The sequence below is a fragment of the Oncorhynchus nerka genome, linkage group LG7 (assembly GCF_034236695.1).
Source record: "Oncorhynchus nerka isolate Pitt River linkage group LG7, Oner_Uvic_2.0, whole genome shotgun sequence".
Lineage (NCBI taxonomy): Eukaryota > Metazoa > Chordata > Actinopteri > Salmoniformes > Salmonidae > Oncorhynchus > Oncorhynchus nerka.
The window spans coordinates 94,708,992-94,726,784 of record NC_088402.1 but is presented as its reverse complement, the minus strand read 5'-3'; the positions used below and the strand labels follow the sequence as shown (position 1 = coordinate 94,726,784).

The 17,793-nt window shown below is 51.1% G+C and overlaps 1 protein-coding gene across 1 annotated transcript in view; it reads right to left on the bottom strand.

Annotated features, from left to right (window-relative positions):
- Positions 1 to 17,793, bottom strand: part of LOC115125693 (RNA-binding protein 10-like) — a 120,513-nt gene that overhangs the window by 7,781 nt on the left and 94,939 nt on the right. The window contains 7 exon segments of the mRNA XM_065021006.1: positions 8,262 to 8,321; positions 8,440 to 8,652; positions 8,738 to 8,932; positions 14,179 to 14,270; positions 14,447 to 14,477; positions 14,479 to 14,532; positions 14,956 to 15,059. Coding sequence (XP_064877078.1) covers positions 8,262 to 8,321; positions 8,440 to 8,652; positions 8,738 to 8,932; positions 14,179 to 14,270; positions 14,447 to 14,477; positions 14,479 to 14,532; positions 14,956 to 15,059 — 749 coding nt within the window.

Sequence of the window (17,793 nt, the reverse complement as noted above, 5' to 3'; positions counted from 1 at the left end):
GGAGGTGTGACCAGGGATGGAGGTGTGACCAGGTACTAGGGATGGAGGTGTGACTAGGTATTAGGGATAGAGGTGTGACCAGGTACTAGGGATGGAGGTGGACCTAGGGATGGAGGTGTGACCAGGGATGACCAGGGGATGGAGGTGTGACTAGGGATGGAGGTGTGACCAGGTATTAGGGAAGGAGGTGTGACTAGGGATGGAGGTGTGACTAGGGATGGAGGTGTGACCAGGTATTAGGGAAGGAGGTGTGACTAGGGATGGAGGTGTGACTAGGGAAGGAGGTGTGACTAGGGATGGAGGTGTGACTAGGGATGGAGGTGTGACTAGGGATGGAGGTGTGACCAGGTATTAGGGAAGGAGGTGTGACTAGGGATGGAGGTGTGACTAGGGATGGAGGTGTGACCAGGGATGGAGGTGTGACTAGGGATGGAGGTGTGACCAGGTACTATGGATGGAGGTGTGACCAGGTATTAGGGATAGAGGTGTGACCAGGTACTAGGGATGGAGGTGTGACCAGGCACTAGGGATGGAGGTGTGACCAGGTACTAGGGATGGAGCTGTGACCAGGTACTAGGGATGGAGGTGTGACCAGGTATTAGGGAAGGAGGTGTGACCAGGTACTAGGGATGGAGGAGTGACCAGGTACTAGGGATAGGGATAGGGATGGAGGTGTGACCAGGTACTAGGGATGGAGGTGTGACCAGGTACTAGGGATGGAGGTGTGACCAGGTACTAGGGATGGAGGTGTGACCAGGTACTAGGGATGGAGGTGTGACCAGGTACTAGGGATGGAGGTGTGACCAGGTACTAGGGATGGAGGTGTGACCAGGTACTAGGGATGGAGGTGTGACCAGGTACTAGGGATGGAGGTGTGACCAGGTACTAGGGATGGAGGTGTGACCAGGTACTAGGGATGGAGGTGTGAACAGGTACTAGGGATGGAGGTGTGAACAGGTACTAGGGATGGAGGTGTGACCAGGTACTAGGGATGGAGGTGTGACCAGGTACTAGGGATGGAGGTGTGACCAGGTACTAGGGATGGAGGTGTGAACAGGTACTAGGGATGGAGGTGTGACCAGGTACTAGGGATGGAGGTGTGACCAGGTACTAGGGATGGAGGTGTGACCAGGTACTAGGGATGGAGGTGTGACCAGGTACTAGGATGGAGGTGTGACCAGGTACTAGGGATGGAGGTGTGACCAGGTACTAGGGATGGAGGTGTGACCAGGTACTAGGGATGGAGGTGTGACCAGGTACTACTAGGATGGAGGTGTGAACAGGTACTAGGGATGGAGGTGTGACCAGGTACTAGGGATGGAGGTGTGACCAGGTATTAGGGATGGAGGTGTGACCAGGTACTAGGGATGGAGGTGTGACCAGGTATTAGGGATGGAGGTGTGACCAGGTACTAGGGATGGAGTGTGACCAGGTACTAGGGATGGAGGTGTGACCAGGTACTAGGGATGGAGGTGTGACCAGGTACTAGGGATGGAGGTGTGACCAGGTACTAGGGATGGAGGTGTGACCAGGTACTAGGGATGGAGGTGTGACCAGGTACTAGGGATGGAGGTGTGACCAGGTACTAGGGAGGAGGTGTGACCAGGTACTAGGGATGGAGGTGTGACCAGGTACTAGGGGGATGTGACCAGGTGTGACTAGGGATGGAGGTGTGACCAGGTACTAGGGATAGAGGTGTGACTAGGGATAGAGGTGTGACCAGGTATTAGGGATAGAGGTGTGACCAGGGATGGAGGTGTGACCAGGTACTAGGGATGGAGGTGTGACCACGTATTAGGGATAGAGGTGTGACCAGGTATTAGGGATAGAGGTGTGACCAGGTACTAGGGATGGAGGTGTGACCAGGTACTAGGGATGGAGGTGTGACTAGGGATGGAGGTGTGACCAGGTATTAGGGAAGGAGGTGTGACTAGGGATGGAGGTATGACCAGGTACTAGGGATAGAGGTGTGACCAGGTATTAGGGATAGAGGTGTGACCAGGGATGGAGGTGTGACCAGGTACTAGGGATGGAGGTGTGACCAGGTATTAGGGATAGAGGTGTGACCAGGTACTAGGGATGGAGGTGTGACCAGGTACTAGGGATGGAGGTGTGACTAGGGATGGAGGTGTGACCAGGATGGGAGTGTGACCAGGACTAGGGATGGAGGTGTGACCAGGGATGGAGGTGTGACCAGGGACTAGGGATGGAGGTGTGAACAGGGATGGAGGTGTGACCAGGTACCAGGGATGGAGATGTGACCAGGGATGGAGGTGTGACCAGGGACTAGGGATGGAGGTGTGAACAGGTACTAGGGATGGAGGTATGACCAGGTACTAGGGATGGAGGTGTGAAAAGGTACTCGGGATGAGGTGTGACTAGGGATGGAGGTGTGACTAGGGATGGAGGTGTGACCAGGTACTAGGGATGGAGGTGTGACCAGGTACTAGGGATGGAGGTGTGACCAGGTACTAGGGATGGAGGTGTGACCAGGTACTAGGGTTGGAGGTGTGACCAGGTATTAGGGATGGAGGTGTGACCAGGTACTAGGGATGGAGGTGTGACTAGGGATGGAGGTGTGACCAGGTACTAGGGATGGAGCTGTGACCAGGTACTAGGGATGGAGGTGTGACCAGGTACTAGGGATGGAGGTGTGACCAGGTACTAGGGATGGAGGAGTGACCAGGTACTAGGGATGGAGGTGTGACCAGGTACTAGGGATGGAGGTGTGACCAGGCACTAGGGATGGGGGTGTGACTAGGGATGGAGGTGTGACTAGGGATGGAGGTGTGACCAGGTACTAGGGATGGAGGTGTGACCAGGTACTAGGGATGGAGGTGTGACCAGGCACTAGGGATGGCGGTGTGACTAGGGATGGAGGTGTGACTAGGGATGGAGGTGTGACCAGGTACTAGGGATGGAGGTGTGACCAGGTATTAGAGATGGAGGTGTGACCAGGTACTATGGATGGAGGTGTGACCAGGTACTAGGGATGGAGGTGTGACCAGGTACTAGGGATGGAGGTGTGACCAGGTACTAGGGATGGAGGTGTGAACAGGTACTAGGGATGGAGGTGTGACCAGGTACCAGGGAGGGAGGTGTGACCAGGGATGGAGGTGTGACCAGGTACCAGGGAGGGAGGTGTGACCAGGTACCAGGGAGGGAGGTGTGACTAGATACTCGGGATAGAGGTGTGACTAGGTACTAGGGATGGAGGTGTGACTAGGGATGGAGGTGTGACCAGGGAGGGAGGTGTGACCAGGGAGGGAGGTGTGACCAGGTACTAGGGATGGAGGTGTGACTAGATACTCGGGATAGAGGTGTGACTAGATACTCGGGATAGAGGTGTGACTAGGTACTAGGGATGGAGGTGTGACTAGATACTCGGGATAGAGGTGTGACTAGATACTCGGGATAGAGGTGTGACTAGGTACTAGGGATGGAGGTGTGACTAGGGATGGAGGTGTGACAAGGGATGGAGGTGTGACCAGGTACTAGGGATGGAGGTGTGACTAGATACTCGGGATAGAGGTGTGACTAGGTACTAGGGATGGAGGTGTGACTAGGGATGGAGGTGTGACTAGGGATGGAGGTGTGACCAGGTACTAGGGATGGAGGTGTGACTAGGGATGGAGGTGTGACTAGGGATGGAGGTGTGACTAGGGATGGAGGTGTGACTAGGGATGGAGGTGTGACCAGGTACTAGGGATGGAGGTGTGACTAGGGATGGAGGTGTGACTAGGGATGGAGGTGTGACCAGGTACTAGGGATGGAGGTGTGACTAGGGATGGAGGTGTGACCAGGTATTAGGGAAGGAGGTGTGACTAGGGATGGAGGTATGACCAGGTACTAGGGATAGAGGTGTGACCAGGTACTAGGGATGGAGGTGTGACCAGGTACTAGGGATGGAGGTGTGACCAGGTACTAGGGATGGAGGTGTGACCAGGCACTAGGGATGGAGGTGTGACCAGGTACTAGGGATGGAGGTGTGACCAGGTACTAGGGATGGAGGTGTGACCAGGTACTAGGGATGGAGGTGTGACCAGGTACTAGGGATGGAGGTATGACCAGGTACTAGGGATGGAGGTGTGACCAGGGAGGGAGGTGTGACCAGGTACTAGGGATGGAGGTGTGACTAGATACTCGGGATAGAGGTGTGACTAGGTACTAGGGATGGAGGTGTGACTAGGGATGGAGGTGTGACCAGGGATGGAGGTGTGACCAGGGAGGGAGGTGTGACCAGGGATGGAGGTGTGACCAGGGATGGAGGTGTGACCAGGGAGGGAGGTGTGACCAGGGATGGAGGTGTGACCAGTGCATTGGGAAAGTATTCAGACCCCTTAACTTTTTACACATTTTGTTACGTTACAACCTTGTTCTAAAATGTATTAAATAAAATATTTTTCTTCATCAATCTACACACTATACCCCCTAATGACATCACAATACCCCATAATTACCTCACAATACCCCTTATAACAAAGCAACTGTTTTTTAGAATTTTATGGAAATGTAGAATCCACATAGAACACTGGCTATCATGTCTATTACAGAAAGGAAAAACATACAGTCCATTCGTAAAGTATTCAGACCCCTTGACTTTTTCAACATTTTGTTACGTTACAGCCTTATTCTAAAATGGATTAAATAAATACAAATCCTCATCAATCTACACACTATAACTCCAAAGCAAAGCAAAAACAGGTTTTTTAGAAATGTTTGCAAATTTATAAAAACAAAAATGCCTTATTTACATAAGTATTCAGACCCTTTGCTATGAGACCTGAAATTGAGCTCAGGTGCATCCTGTTTCCATTGATCATCCTTGAGATGTTTCTACAACTTGATTGGAGTCCACCTGTGGTAAATTCAACTGATTGGACATGATTTGGAAAGGCACACGCCTGTCTATATAAGGTCCCACAGTTGACAGTGCATGTCAGAGCAAAAACCAAGCCACGAGGTTGAAGGAATTGTCTGTAGAGCTCCGAGAGAGGATTGTGTCGAGGCACAGATCTGCGGAAGGGTACCAAAACATGCCTGCAGCATTGAAGGTACCCAAGAACACAGTGGCCTCCATCACTCTTCAATGGAAGAAGTTTGGAACCACCAAGTCTCTTCCTAGAGCTGGCCGCCCGGCCAAACTGAGCAATCAGTGGAGAATGGCCTTGGTCAGGGAGGTGACCAAGAACCGGTTGGTCACCCTGACAGAGCTATAGTTCCTCTGTGGAGATGGGAGAACCTTCTAGAAGGACAACCATCTCTGCAGCACTCTGCCAATCAGGCCTTTATGGTATCGTGGCCAGACGGAAACCACTCCTCAGTAAAAGACACATGACAGCCCGATTGGAGTTTGCCAAAAGGCACCTAAAGACTCTCAGACCACGAGAAACAAGATTCTCTGGTCTGATGAAACCAAGATCGAACTCTTGGCCTGAATGCTAAGCTTCATGTCTGGAGGAAACCTGGCACCATCCCTACGGTGAAGCATGGTGGTGGCAGCATCATGCTGTGGGGATGTTTTTCATCGGCAGGGACTGGGGAACTAGTCAGGATCGAGGCAAAGAGGAACGGAACAAAGAGAGATTCTTGATGAAAACCTGCTCCAGAGCGCTCAGGACCTCAGACTGGGGTGAAGGTTCACCTTCCAACCTTCCAACAGGACAACGACTCTAAGCACACAGCCAAGACAACACAGGAGTGGCTTCGGTACAAGTCTCTGACTGTTCTTGAGTGGCCCAGCTAGAGCCTGGACTTGAACCCAATCGAACATCTCTGGAGAGACCTGAAAATAGCTGTGCAGTGACGCTTCCCATCCAACCTGACAGAGCTGTAGAGAAGAATGGGAGAAACTCCCCAAATACAGGTGTGCCAAGCTTGTAGCGTCATACCCAAGAAGACTCAATGCTGTAAGGTGCTTCAACAAAGTACTGAGTAAAGGGTCTGAATACTTATGTAAATGTGATATTTCAGCTTTTTATTTTTAATAACTTTGCTAAAATTTCTACAAACCTGTTTTTGCTTTGTCATTATAGGGTATTGTGATGTCATTATAGGGTACTGTGTGTAGATTGATGGGGGGGAGGGACAATTTAATCCATTTTAGAATAAGGCTGTAACGTAACAAAATGTGTAAAACGTCAAGGGGTCTGAATACTTTCCGAATGTCCTGTTTGCAGGATAGATTCAAGCTCTGAGGTAAACAGCTCTCTGCTGGTCTGTCTACCTTCACAAGTAATGTCTTTACCCAATGGATGATGAAAGCTTAATCGCCTTAAAGTTGTTAGCAATATTAAACTTTTGCTATTTAGTTGTTGTTTTTTACCCTGGCTTTATAGTGCTGGCTGCAATTTTGAGATTATAAACTGTGAATGTGGAAGAGATCATTGGCTAATAAATGTGCAGGTAGCTCTACTACGACCCTCTATCTGGACTCTACTACGACCCTCTATCTGGACTCTACTACCACCCTCTAACTGGACTCTACTACGACCCTCTATCTGGACTCTACTACGACCCTCTATCTGGACTCTACTACGACCCTCTATCTGGACTCTACTACGACCCTCTATCTGGACTCTGCTACGACCCTCTATCTGGACTCTACTACGACCCTCTATCTGGACTCTACTACGACCCTCTATCTGGACTCTACTACGACCCTCTATCTGGACTCTACTACGACCCTCTAACTGGACTCTACTACGACCCTCTAACTGGACTCTACTACGACCCTCTAACTGGACTCTACTACGACCCTCTAACTGGACTCTACTACGACCCTCTATCTGGACTCTACTACGACCCTCTAACTGGACTCTACTACGACCCTCTATCTGGACTCTACTACGACCCTCTATCTGGACTCTACTACGACCCTCTATCTGGACTCTACTACGACCCTCTATCTGGACTCTACTACGACCCTCTATCTGGACTCTACTACGACCCTCTATCTGGACTCTACTACGACCCTAACTCACAGGTAGCACATACTCTACCACGACCCTCTATCTGGTCTCTACTACGACCCTCTAACTGGACTGTTCCACAAAATATTCTATAATGTCACACATATCGCTGTTTTGAAGCCTCTGTTGAAGAAATGGTTGTGTCGTCTGTCCTGTTTTCACTGCATCCAATTGTGAAATGACTGATTTGTGGACTAACTACTGTTGGTTAGCTTTAAGTAATCTTTTGTGAAATTATTTGAAAGCGGTTGTTTTCTTGAGAATTGTCAAAACAGGAAAGGCTTTTTTTTTGTTTTGTTGTTACCCTGAAGACGATTGGGGAAATAGTTAGATGTTGACTTCCTCACCGATATCACAGAATCTGCTGGGAAGGTCCTCATGGAAAAATGCCTCATCAAAATGTTCAAATGTAATTATATTTAATATCAGGCCTCCTCGACCCCCAACAATCGGTATCGGCGTTTAAAAATCCTTCTCTAAACTTGTATTAATCATGGCCGAATACTGACCGCATGGCAAAATGATTACAATGGCAGAAAAATGGCTTTAAAGGTCCAATCCAGCTGTTTTTATGTCCATATCAAATCATTTCTGGGTAACTATTAAGTACCTTAATGTGATTTTACAAATAAATAAAATTAGAAACAAAAATTAGAAACTTAGCAAAGAGCAATTTCTCAAGCAGTAATTTTGCTAGGACTGTCTGGTGGTCTGAGTTGGGGAGAAAACTTCAAATGAGCTGTTATTGGCAGAGAGGTTTGGAACTCTCTTTCTTATTCGTCAATTAACTAATTTACCGCCTGGTGATGTCACCATGGAAGGCCAAAACTCCACCCCACCAAAACAGCTCAAATACTAAAAGGACAATATCATAATTTTCACAATTTCACAGTATTATTCCAACTTCAGCGTGGAAATATATATAAAACGAATCTTTGATTGCACTGGGTATTTGTGTTTGCAACATGGTCTCTACGCCCCATGGCAAAATGTGTAGAATTATAGGAAATTAACTTTAAAACTAAACATTTTCTCTCCACTGTCAAGAGGGCGACAAATAAAATGTTTTCCCACATGGTGGGGGGCCCTCCCCAACCAAATCTCGCTTTGGGCCCCCAAATACCTAGAACCGGGCCTGGCGAGAGAGAGAGAGAGAGAGAGAGAGAGAGAGAGAGAGAGAGAGAGAGGAGAGAGAGAGAGTACAGAGGAAGGGAGAGGGAGAAGGATAACCATTGGAATAGAAAGAGCAGGAAACAGAGAAACAGAGGGAGAGGGAGAAAGGGTGTGTACCTCTCTGTCTGTGTGTCTGAGCTGGTCCAGGATGATCTGAGGTCTTTCAGACAACGCCCCCTACAGGCCAAAGAGGAGAAGGGTCAGAGCTGTGTGTGTGTGTGTGTGTGTGTGTGTGTGTGTGTGTGTGTGTGTGTGTGTGTGTGTGTGTGTGTGTGTGTGTCCGTGCGAGTGATACCTTCTTCTCCAGGACAGCATAACCGGCGTCAGCGCTGGCGGACTCTCGGCGATCGTCAAGGCGACCGTGTCCAGGCACCCGGGCGTAACCAGGGGGAGGAGCCATAGAGGTCACAGGGGTGGTGGAGCAGGAAGAGGAGGAAGAGGAGAGAGAGCGAACGTTCTCCTTCTGTCTGTTCAGACTCTTAGCCCAACGCTCCATGTCCTTCGCTATCTGAGAACACACATTAGCACACCTATGTAGCTTAGTTTTGTGTGTGTGTGTTGTGTATGAGTGTGTGTGTGTGTGTGTGTGTTACCTGTTGGGCTGTCTTATTTTTGGGCTTGTCCTTCTTCTCCTTGCCTCCAGGAGCAGCAGAGGGAGGATCAGGGGGGGCGGAGTTATCACCGGGGGCAACAGCAGCCTCAGCTGTTGATTGGGCAGGTGCTGGAACGTAGGTTTGTTTCTCTCCGTCCCAGTACATATACTGCAGAGTGACCCCGTTATAGTAGTACTAGAGACAGAGAAGAGGAGAGAGAGGGTCGTAGTAGAGTCCAGATAGAGGGTTGTAGTAGAGTCCAGATAGAGGGTCGTAGTAGAGTCCAGTTAGAGGGTCGTAGTAGAGTCCAGTTAGAGGGTCGTGGTAGAGTCCAGATAGAGGGTCGTAGTAGAGTCCAGATAGAGGGTCGTAGTAGAGTCCAGATAGAGGGTCGTAGCAGAGTCCAGATAGAGGGTCGTAGTAGAGTCCAGATAGAGGGTCGTAGCAGAGTCCAGATAGAGGGTCGTAGTAGAGTCCAGTTAGAGGGTCGTAGTAGAGTCCAGTTAGAGGGTCGTAGTAGAGTCCAGATAGAGGGGCGTAGTAGAGTCCAGATAGAGGGTCGTAGTAGAGTCCAGATAGAGGGTCGTAGTAGAGTCCAGATAGAGGGTCGTAATAGAGTCCAGATAGAGGGTCGTAGTAGAGTCCAGATAGAGGGGCGTAGTAGAGTCCAGATAGAGGGTCGTAGTAGAGTGTTACCCAGAGTTAGGGTCGTAGTAGAGTCCAGATAGAGGGTCGAGTAGAGTCCAGATAGAGGGTCGTAGTAGAGTCCAGTTAGAGGGTCGTAGTACAGTCCAGTTAGAGGGTCGTAGTAGAGACCAGATAGAGGGTCGTGGTAGAGTATGTGCTACCTGTGAGTTAGGGTCGTAGTAGAGTCCAGATAGAGGGTCGTAGTAGAGTCCAGATAGAGGGTCGTAGTAGAGTCCAGTTAGAGGGTCGTAGTAGAGTCCAGTTAGAGGGTCGTAGTAGTGTCCAGTTAGAGGGTGGTAGTAGAGTCCAGATTGAGGGTGTTGGTAGAGTCCAGATAGAGGGTCGTTGTAGAGTCCAGATAGAGGGTCGTAGTAGAGTCCAGATAGAGGGTCGTAGCAGAGTCCAGATAGAGGATCGTAGTAGAGTCCAGTTAGAGGGTCGTAGTAGAGTCCAGTTAGAGGGTCGTAGTAGAGTCCAGTTAGAGGGTCGTAGTATTGTCCAGTTAGAGGGTGGTAGTAGAGTCCAGATTGAGGGTGGTAGTAGAGTCCAGATAGAGGGTCGTTGTAGAGTCCAGATAGAGGGTCGTAGTAGAGTCCAGTTAGAGGGTCGTAGTAGAGTCCAGTTAGAGGGTCGTAGTAGAGTCCAGATAGAGGGTCGTAGTAGAGTCCAGATAGAGGGTCGTAGTAGAGTCCAGATAGAGGGTCGTAGTAGAGTCCAGTTAGAGGGTCGTAGTAGAGTGTGTGTTACCTGTGAGTTAGGGTCGTAGTAGAGTCCAGATAGAGGGTCGTAGTAGAGTCCAGATAGAGGGTCGTAGTAGAGTCCAGTTAGAGGGTCGTAGTAGAGTCCAGTTAGAGGGTCGTAGTAGTGTCCAGTTAGAGGGTGGTAGTAGAGTCCAGATTGAGGGTCGTAGTAGAGTCCAGATAGAGGGTCGTTGTAGAGTCCAGATAGAGGGTCGTAGTAGAGTCCAGTTAGAGGGTCGTGGTAGAGTATGTGCTACCTGTGAGTTAGGGTCATAGTAGAGTCCAGATAGAGGGTCGTAGTAGAGTCCAGATAGAGGGTCGTAGTAGAGTCCAGTTAGAGGGTCGTAGTAGAGTCCAGATAGAGGGTCGTAGTAGAGTCCAGTTAGAGGGGCGTAGTAGAGTCCAGTTAGAGGGGCATAGTAGAGTCCAGTTAGAGGGTCGTAGTAGAGTCCAGATAGAGGGTCGTAGTAGAGTCCAGTTAGAGGGTCGTGGTAGAGTCCAGATAGAGGGTCGTGGTAGAGTCCAGATAGAGGTTCGTAGTAGAGTCCAGATAGAGGGTCGTAGTAGATTCCAGTTAGAGGGTCGTAGTAGAGTCCAGTTAGAGGGTCGTAGTAGAGTCCAGTTAGAGGGTCGTAGTAGTGTCCAGTTAGAGGGTGGTAGTAGAGTCCAGATTGAGGGTGGTAGTAGAGTCCAGATAGAGGGTCATTGTAGAGTCCAGATAGAGGGTCGTAGTAGAGTCCAGTTAGAGGGTCGGAGTAGAGTATAGATAGAGGGTCGTAGTAGAGTCCAGATAGAGGGTCGTAGTAGAGTCCAGTTAGAGGGTCGTAGTAGAGTCCAGATAGAGGGTCGTAGTAGAGTCCAGATAGAGGGTCGTAGTAGAGTCCAGTTAGAGGGTCGTAGTAGAGTCCAGATAGAGGGTCGTAGTAGAGTCCAGTTAGAGGGTTGTAGTAGAGTCCAGATAGAGGGTCGTAGTAGGGTCCAGATAGAAGGTCGTAGTAGAGTCCAGATAGAGGGTCGTAGTAGAGTCCAGATAGAGGGGCGTAGTAGAGTCCAGATAGAGGGTCGTAGTAGATTCCAGTTAGAGGGTCGTAGTAGAGTCCAGTTAGAGGGTCGTAGTAGAGTCCAGTTAGAGGGTCGTAGTAGTGTCCAGTTAGAGGGTGGTAGTAGAGTCCAGATTGAGGGTCGTAGTAGAGTCCAGATAGAGGGTCGTTGTAGAGTCCAGATAGAGGGTCGTAGTAGAGTCCAGTTAGAGGGTCGTAGTAGAGTGTGTGTTACCTGTGAGTTAGGGTCATAGTAGAGTCCAGATAGAGGGTCGTAGTAGAGTCCAGTTAGAGGGTCGTAGTACAGTCCAGTTAGAGGGTCGTAGTAGAGTCCAGATAGAGGGTCGTAGTAGAGTCCAGATAGAGGGTCGTAGTAGAGTCCAGATAGAGGGGCGTAGTAGAGTCCAGTTAGAGGGTCGTAGTAGAGTGTGTGTTACCTGTGAGTTAGGGTCGTAGTAGAGTCCAGATAGAGGGTCGTAGTAGAGTCCAGATAGAGGGTCGTAGTAGAGTCCAGTTAGAGGGTCGTAGTAGAGTCCAGTTAGAGGGTTGTAGTAGAGTCCAGATAGAGGGTCGTAGTAGAGTCCAGATAGAGGGTCGTAGTAGAGTCCAGATAGAGGGGCGTAGTAGAGTCCAGATAGAGCGGCGTAGTAGAGTGTGTGTTACCTGTGAGTTAGGGTCCTAGTAGAGTCCAGTTAGAGGGTCGTAGTACAGTCCAGATAGAGGGTCGTGGTAGAGTATGTGCTACCTGTGAGTTAGGGTCATAGTAGAGTCCAGATAGAGGGTCGTAGTAGAGTCCAGATAGAGGGTCGTAGTAGAGTCCAGTTAGAGGGTCGTAGTAGAGTCCAGTTAGAGGGTCGTTATAGAGTCCAGTTAGAGGGTCGTAGTAGAGTCCAGATAGAGGGTCGTAGTAGAGTCCAGTTAGAGGGTCATTATAGAGTCCAGTTAGAGGGTCGTAGTAGAGTCCAGATAGAGGGTCGTAGTAGAGTCCAGTTAGAAGGTCGTAGTAGAGGGTCGTAGTTGAGTCCAGATAGAGGGTCGTAGTAGAGTCCAGTTAGAGGGTCGTTATAGAGTCCAGTTAGAGGGTCGTAGTATTGTCCAGATAGAGGGTCGTAGTAGAGTCCAGATAGAGGGTCGTTATAGAGTCCAGTTAGAGGGTCGTAGTAGAGTCCAGATAGAGGGTCGTAGTAGAGTCCAGATAGAGGGTCGTAGTAGAGTCCAGTTAGAGGGTCATTATAGAGTCCAGTTAGAGGGTCGTAGTAGAGTCCAGATAGAGGGTCGTAGTAGAGTCCAGTTAGAAGGTCGTAGTAGAGGGTCGTAGTTGAGTCCAGATAGAGGGTCGTAGTAGAGTCCAGTTAGAGGGTCGTTATAGAGTCCAGTTAGAGGGTCGTAGTATTGTCCAGATAGAGGGTCGTAGTAGAGTCCAGATAGAGGGTCGTTATAGAGTCCAGTTAGAGGGTCGTAGTAGAGTCCAGATAGAGGGTCGTAGTAGAGTCCAGTTTTTTAAATATATTTTTTTAACCTTTATTTTACTAGGCAAGTCAGTTAAGAACAAATTCTTATTTTCAATGACGGCCTAGGAACAGTGGGTTAACTGCCTGTTCAGGGGCAGAACGACAGATTTTGTACCTTGTCAGCTCGGGGATTTGAACTTGCAACCTTTCGGTTACTAGTACAATGCTCTAACCACTAGGCTACCCTGCCGCCCCAAGTTAGAGGGTCGTAGTAGAGTCCAGATAGAGGGTCGTAGTTGAGTCCAGATAGAGGGTCGTAGTAGAGTCCAGATACAGGGTCGTAGTAGAGTGTGTGTTACCTGTGAATTGGGGTCGTAGTAGAGTCCAGTTAGAGGGTCGTAGTAGAGTCCAGTTAGAGGGTCGTAGTAGAGTCCAGATAGAGGGTCGTAGTAGAGTCCAGTTAGAGGGTCGTAGAAAAGTCCAGATAGAGGGTCGTAGTAGAGTCCAGATAGAAGGTCGTAGTAGAGTCCAGATAGAGGGTCGTAGTAGAGTCCAGATAGAGGGTCGTAGTAGAGTGTGTGTTACCTGTGAGTTAGGGTCGTAGTAGAGTCCAGATAGAGGGTCGTAGTAGAGTCCAGATAGAGGGTCGTAGTAGAGTCCAGTTAGAGGGTCGTAGTACAGTCCAGTTAGAGGGTCGTAGTAGAGACCAGATAGAGGGTCGTGGTAGAGTATGTGCTACCTGTGAGTTAGGGTCGTAGTAGAGTCCAGATAGAGGGTCGTAGTAGAGTCCAGTTAGAGGGTTGTAGTAGAGTCCAGATAGAGGGTCGTAGTAGAGTCCAGATAGAGGGTCGTAGTAGAGTCCAGATAGAGGGGCGTAGTAGAGTCCAGTTAGAGGGTCGTAGTAGAGTGTGTGTTACCTGTGAGTTAGGGTCGTAGTAGAGTCCAGATAGAGGGTCGTAGTAGAGTCCAGTTAGAGGGTCGTAGTACAGTCCAGTTAGAGGGTCGTAGTAGAGTCCAGATACAGGGTCGTAGTAGAGTCCAGATAGAGGGTCGTAGTAGAGTCCAGTTAGAGGGTCGTAGTAGAGTCCAGTTAGAGGGTCGTAGTAGAGTCCAGATAGAGGGTCGTAGTAGAGTCCAGATAGAGGGTCGTAGTAGAGTCCAGATAGAGGGTCGTGGTAGAGTCCAGATAGAGGGTCGTAGTAGAGTATGTGCTACCTGTGAGTTAGGGTCGTAGTTGAGTCCAGATAGGGGGTCGTAGTAGAGTCCAGATAGAGGGTCGTAGTAGAGTCCAGATAGAGGGTCGTGGTAGAGTCCAGATAGAGGGTCGTAGTAGAGTCCAGATAGAGGGTCGTAGTAGAGTATGTGCTACCTGTGAGTTAGGGTCGTAGTAGAGTCCAGATAGGGGGTCGTAGTAGAGTCCAGATAGAGGGTCGTGGTGGAGTCCAGTTAGAGGGTCGTAGTAGAGTCCAGATAGAGGGTCGTGGTAGAGTCCAGATAGAGGGTCGTAGTAGAGTATGTGCTACCTGTGAGTTAGGGTCGTAGTAGAGTCCCGTTAGAGGGTCGTAGTAGTAGCCAGAACTCTCCTCGTATTGGTACGTGGACACGTCCGGGACCGCTACACACAAAATCAGAATTATTTAAATCAGCCCTTATTATCATGTCCATTCTGAATTTGTTCAGTTATCTGTGAGGATCAATCAATAAACTGAGAAACACTAACACATATCTGCTACACCTCCACACAGAGAGACATCCCTATACACGCGCACACACACACACACACAGTCTTACGGTATTGTTGGTACTGGTGTACGGTGCCGGGGGGTGGCAGGGTGGGTGGGAGTGGCAGGTTGAGGCTTACCCACTATCTCTACATGCTGAGAGGGAGAGGGAGGGAGAGAGAGAGAGAGAGGAAGGGGAGAGAGAGAGAGAGAGAGAGAGAGGGGAGAGAGAGAGAGAGAGAGAGGAAGGGAGAGAGAGAGAGAGAGAGAGAGAGGAAGGGGGAGAGAGAGAGAGAGAGAGAGAGGAAGGGGAGAGAGAGAGAGAGAGAGGAGGGGAGAGAGAGAGAGAGAGAGAGAGGGGGAGAGAGAGACAGAGAGAGAGAGAGAGAGGAAGGGGAGAGAGAGAGAGAGAGAGAGAGAGAGAGACAGAGAGAGAGGGGGAGAGAGAGAGAGAGGAAGGGGGAGAGAGAGAGAGAGGGGGGGGAGGGGGAGAGAGAGACAGAGAGAGAATATTTCTGAGATTATGAGAGGTCCAGTTTACAGGAGTGATGAGAGACAGTGGTGTCGAATACACTGTACCTGATTGGCCTGTGTGGTTGCCATAGTGATGAGTGGAGCGTGTGATTGGCTGAGAGAGAGCTGCACGCCATCCACTCCAGAAACTACAGCCTCAGAACAGATCGCTGCTATACGCACACACACACGCACACACACAGATACATAGAAACACACACACACACAGCATTGTGAGCTATAGTATACCTAAAGCTTCATCAAACTCTCACACACACACACACCCCTCCCCCACTCTCCCCTATCTCCTCCCTAACTCCTCTCCACCCTCTACTCTCTCCCCTATCTCCTCCCTAACTTCTCTCCACCTCTACTCTCTCCCTATCTCTCCTCCCTAACTCCTCTCCACCCTCTACTCTCTCCCCTATCTCCCTCCCTAACTCCTCTCCACCCTCCCCTATCTCCCTCCCTAACTCCTCTCCACCCTCCCCTATCTCCCTCCCTAACTCCTCTCCACCCTCTACTCTCCCTCCCTAACTCCTCTCCACCCTAACTCTCTCCCCTATCTCCCTCCCTAACTTCTCTCCACCCTCTACTCTCTCCCCCACTCCCTCTCCACCCTCTACTCTCTCCCCCTATCTCCCTCCCTAACTTCTCTCCACCCTCTACTCTCTCCCCCTATCTCCCTCCCTAACTTCTCTCCACCCTCTACTCTCTCCCCCTATCTCCCTCCCTAACTCCTCTCCACCCTCTACTCTCTCCCCCTATCTCCCTCCCTAACTCCTCTCCACCCTCCCCCTATCTCCCTCCCTAACTCCTCTCCACCCTCCCCCTATCTCCCTCCCTAACTCCTCTCCACCCTCTACTCTCCCTCCCTAACTCCTCTCCACCCTCCCCTATCTCCCTCCCTAACTCCTCTCCACCCTCTACTCTCTCCCCCACTCCTCTCCACCCTCTACTCTCTCCCCCTATCTCCCTCCCTAACTCCGCTCCACCATCTCCACCCTCTACTCTCTCCCCTATCTCCCTCCCCCACTCCTCTCCACCCTCTACTCTCTCCCCCACTCCTCTCCACCCTCTACTCTCTCCCCTATCTCCCTCCCTAACTCCTCTCCACCCTCCCCCTATCTCCCTCCCTAACTCCTCTCCACCCCTACTCTCCCTCCCTAACTCCTCTCCACCCTCCCCATCTCCCTCCCTAACTCCTCTCCACCCTCTACACTCTCCCCCTATCTCCCTCCGTAACTCCTCTCCACCCTCTACTCTCCCTCCCTAACTCCTCTCCACCCTCCCCTATCTCCCTCCCTAACTCCTCTCCACCCTCTACTCTCTCCCCACTCCTCTCCACCCTCTACTCTCTCCCCTATCTCCCTCCCTAACTTCTCTCCACCCTCTCCCCCACTCCCTCTCCACCCTCTACTCCCTCCCCCACTCCTCTCCACCCTCTACTCTCTCCCCACTCCTCTCCACCCTCTACTCTCTCCCCTATCTCCTCCCTAACTCCTCTCCACCCTCTCCCACACTCCTCTCCACCCTCTACTCTCTCCCCACTCCTCTCCACCCTCTACTCTCTCCCCTATCTCCCTCCGTAACTCCTCTCCACCCTCTACTCCCTCCCCCTATCTCCCTCCCTAACTCCTCTCCACCCCTCCCCTATCTCCCTCCCTAACTCCTCTCCACCCTCCCCTATCTCCCTCCCTAACTCCTCTCCACCCTCTACTCTCTCCCCTATCTCCCTCCCTAACTCCTCTCCACCCTCTACTCTCTCCCCATTTCTCCCTCCCTAACTCCTCTCCACCCTCTACTCTCTCCCCTATCTCCCTCCCTAACTCCTCTCCACCCTCTACTCTCTCCCCTATCTCCCTCCCTAACTCCTCTCCACCCTCTACTCTCTCCCCATTTCTCCCTCCCTAACTCCTCTCCACCCTCTACTCTCTCCCCTATCTCCCTCCCTAACTCCTCTCCACCCTCTACTCTCTCCCCATTTCTCCCTCCCTAACTCCTCTCCACCCTCTACTCTCTCCCCTATCTCCCTCCCTAACTCCTCTCCACCCTCTACTCTCTCCCCATTTCTCCCTCCCTAACTCCTCTCCACCCTCTACTCTCTCCCCTATCTCCCTCCCTAACTCCTCTCCACCCTCTACTCTCTCCCCTATCTCCCTCCCTAACTCCTCTCCACCCTCTACTCTCTCCCCTATCTCCCTCCCTAACTCCTCTCCACCTCCCCCTATCTCCCTCCCTAACTCCTCTCCACCCTCTACTCTCTCCCCCTATTTCCCTCCCCAACTCCTCTCCCCCCCTCCCCCTATCTCCCTCCCTAACTCCTCTCCACCCCTCCCCTATCTCCCTCCCTAACTCCTCTCCACCCTCTACTCTCCCTCCCTAACTCCTCTCCACCCTCCCCCATCTCCCTCCCTAACTCCTCTCCACCCTCTACTCTCTCCCCACTCCTCTCCACCCTCTACTCTCTCCCCTATCTCCCTCCCTAACTCCTCTCCACCCTCTCCCCCACTCCTCTCCACCCTCTACTCTCTCCCCTATCTCCCTCCCTCACTCCTCTCCACCCTCTACTCTCTCCCCCACTCCTCTCCACCCTCTACTCTCTCCCCTATCTCCCTCCCTAACTCCTCCCCACCCTCCCCCTATCTCCCTCCCTAACTCCTCTCCAACCTCTACTCCCTCCCCACTCCTCTCCACCCTCTACTCCCTCCCCCACTCCTCTCCACCCTCTACTCTCTCCCCACCCTCTCCACCCTCTACTCTCTCCCCTATCTCCTCCCTAACTCCTCTCCACCCTCCCCCTATCTCTCCCTAACGCCTCTCCACCCTCTACTCCCTCCCCTATCTCCCTCCCTAACTCCTCTCCACCCTCCCCCATCTCCCTCCCTAACTCCTCTCCACCCT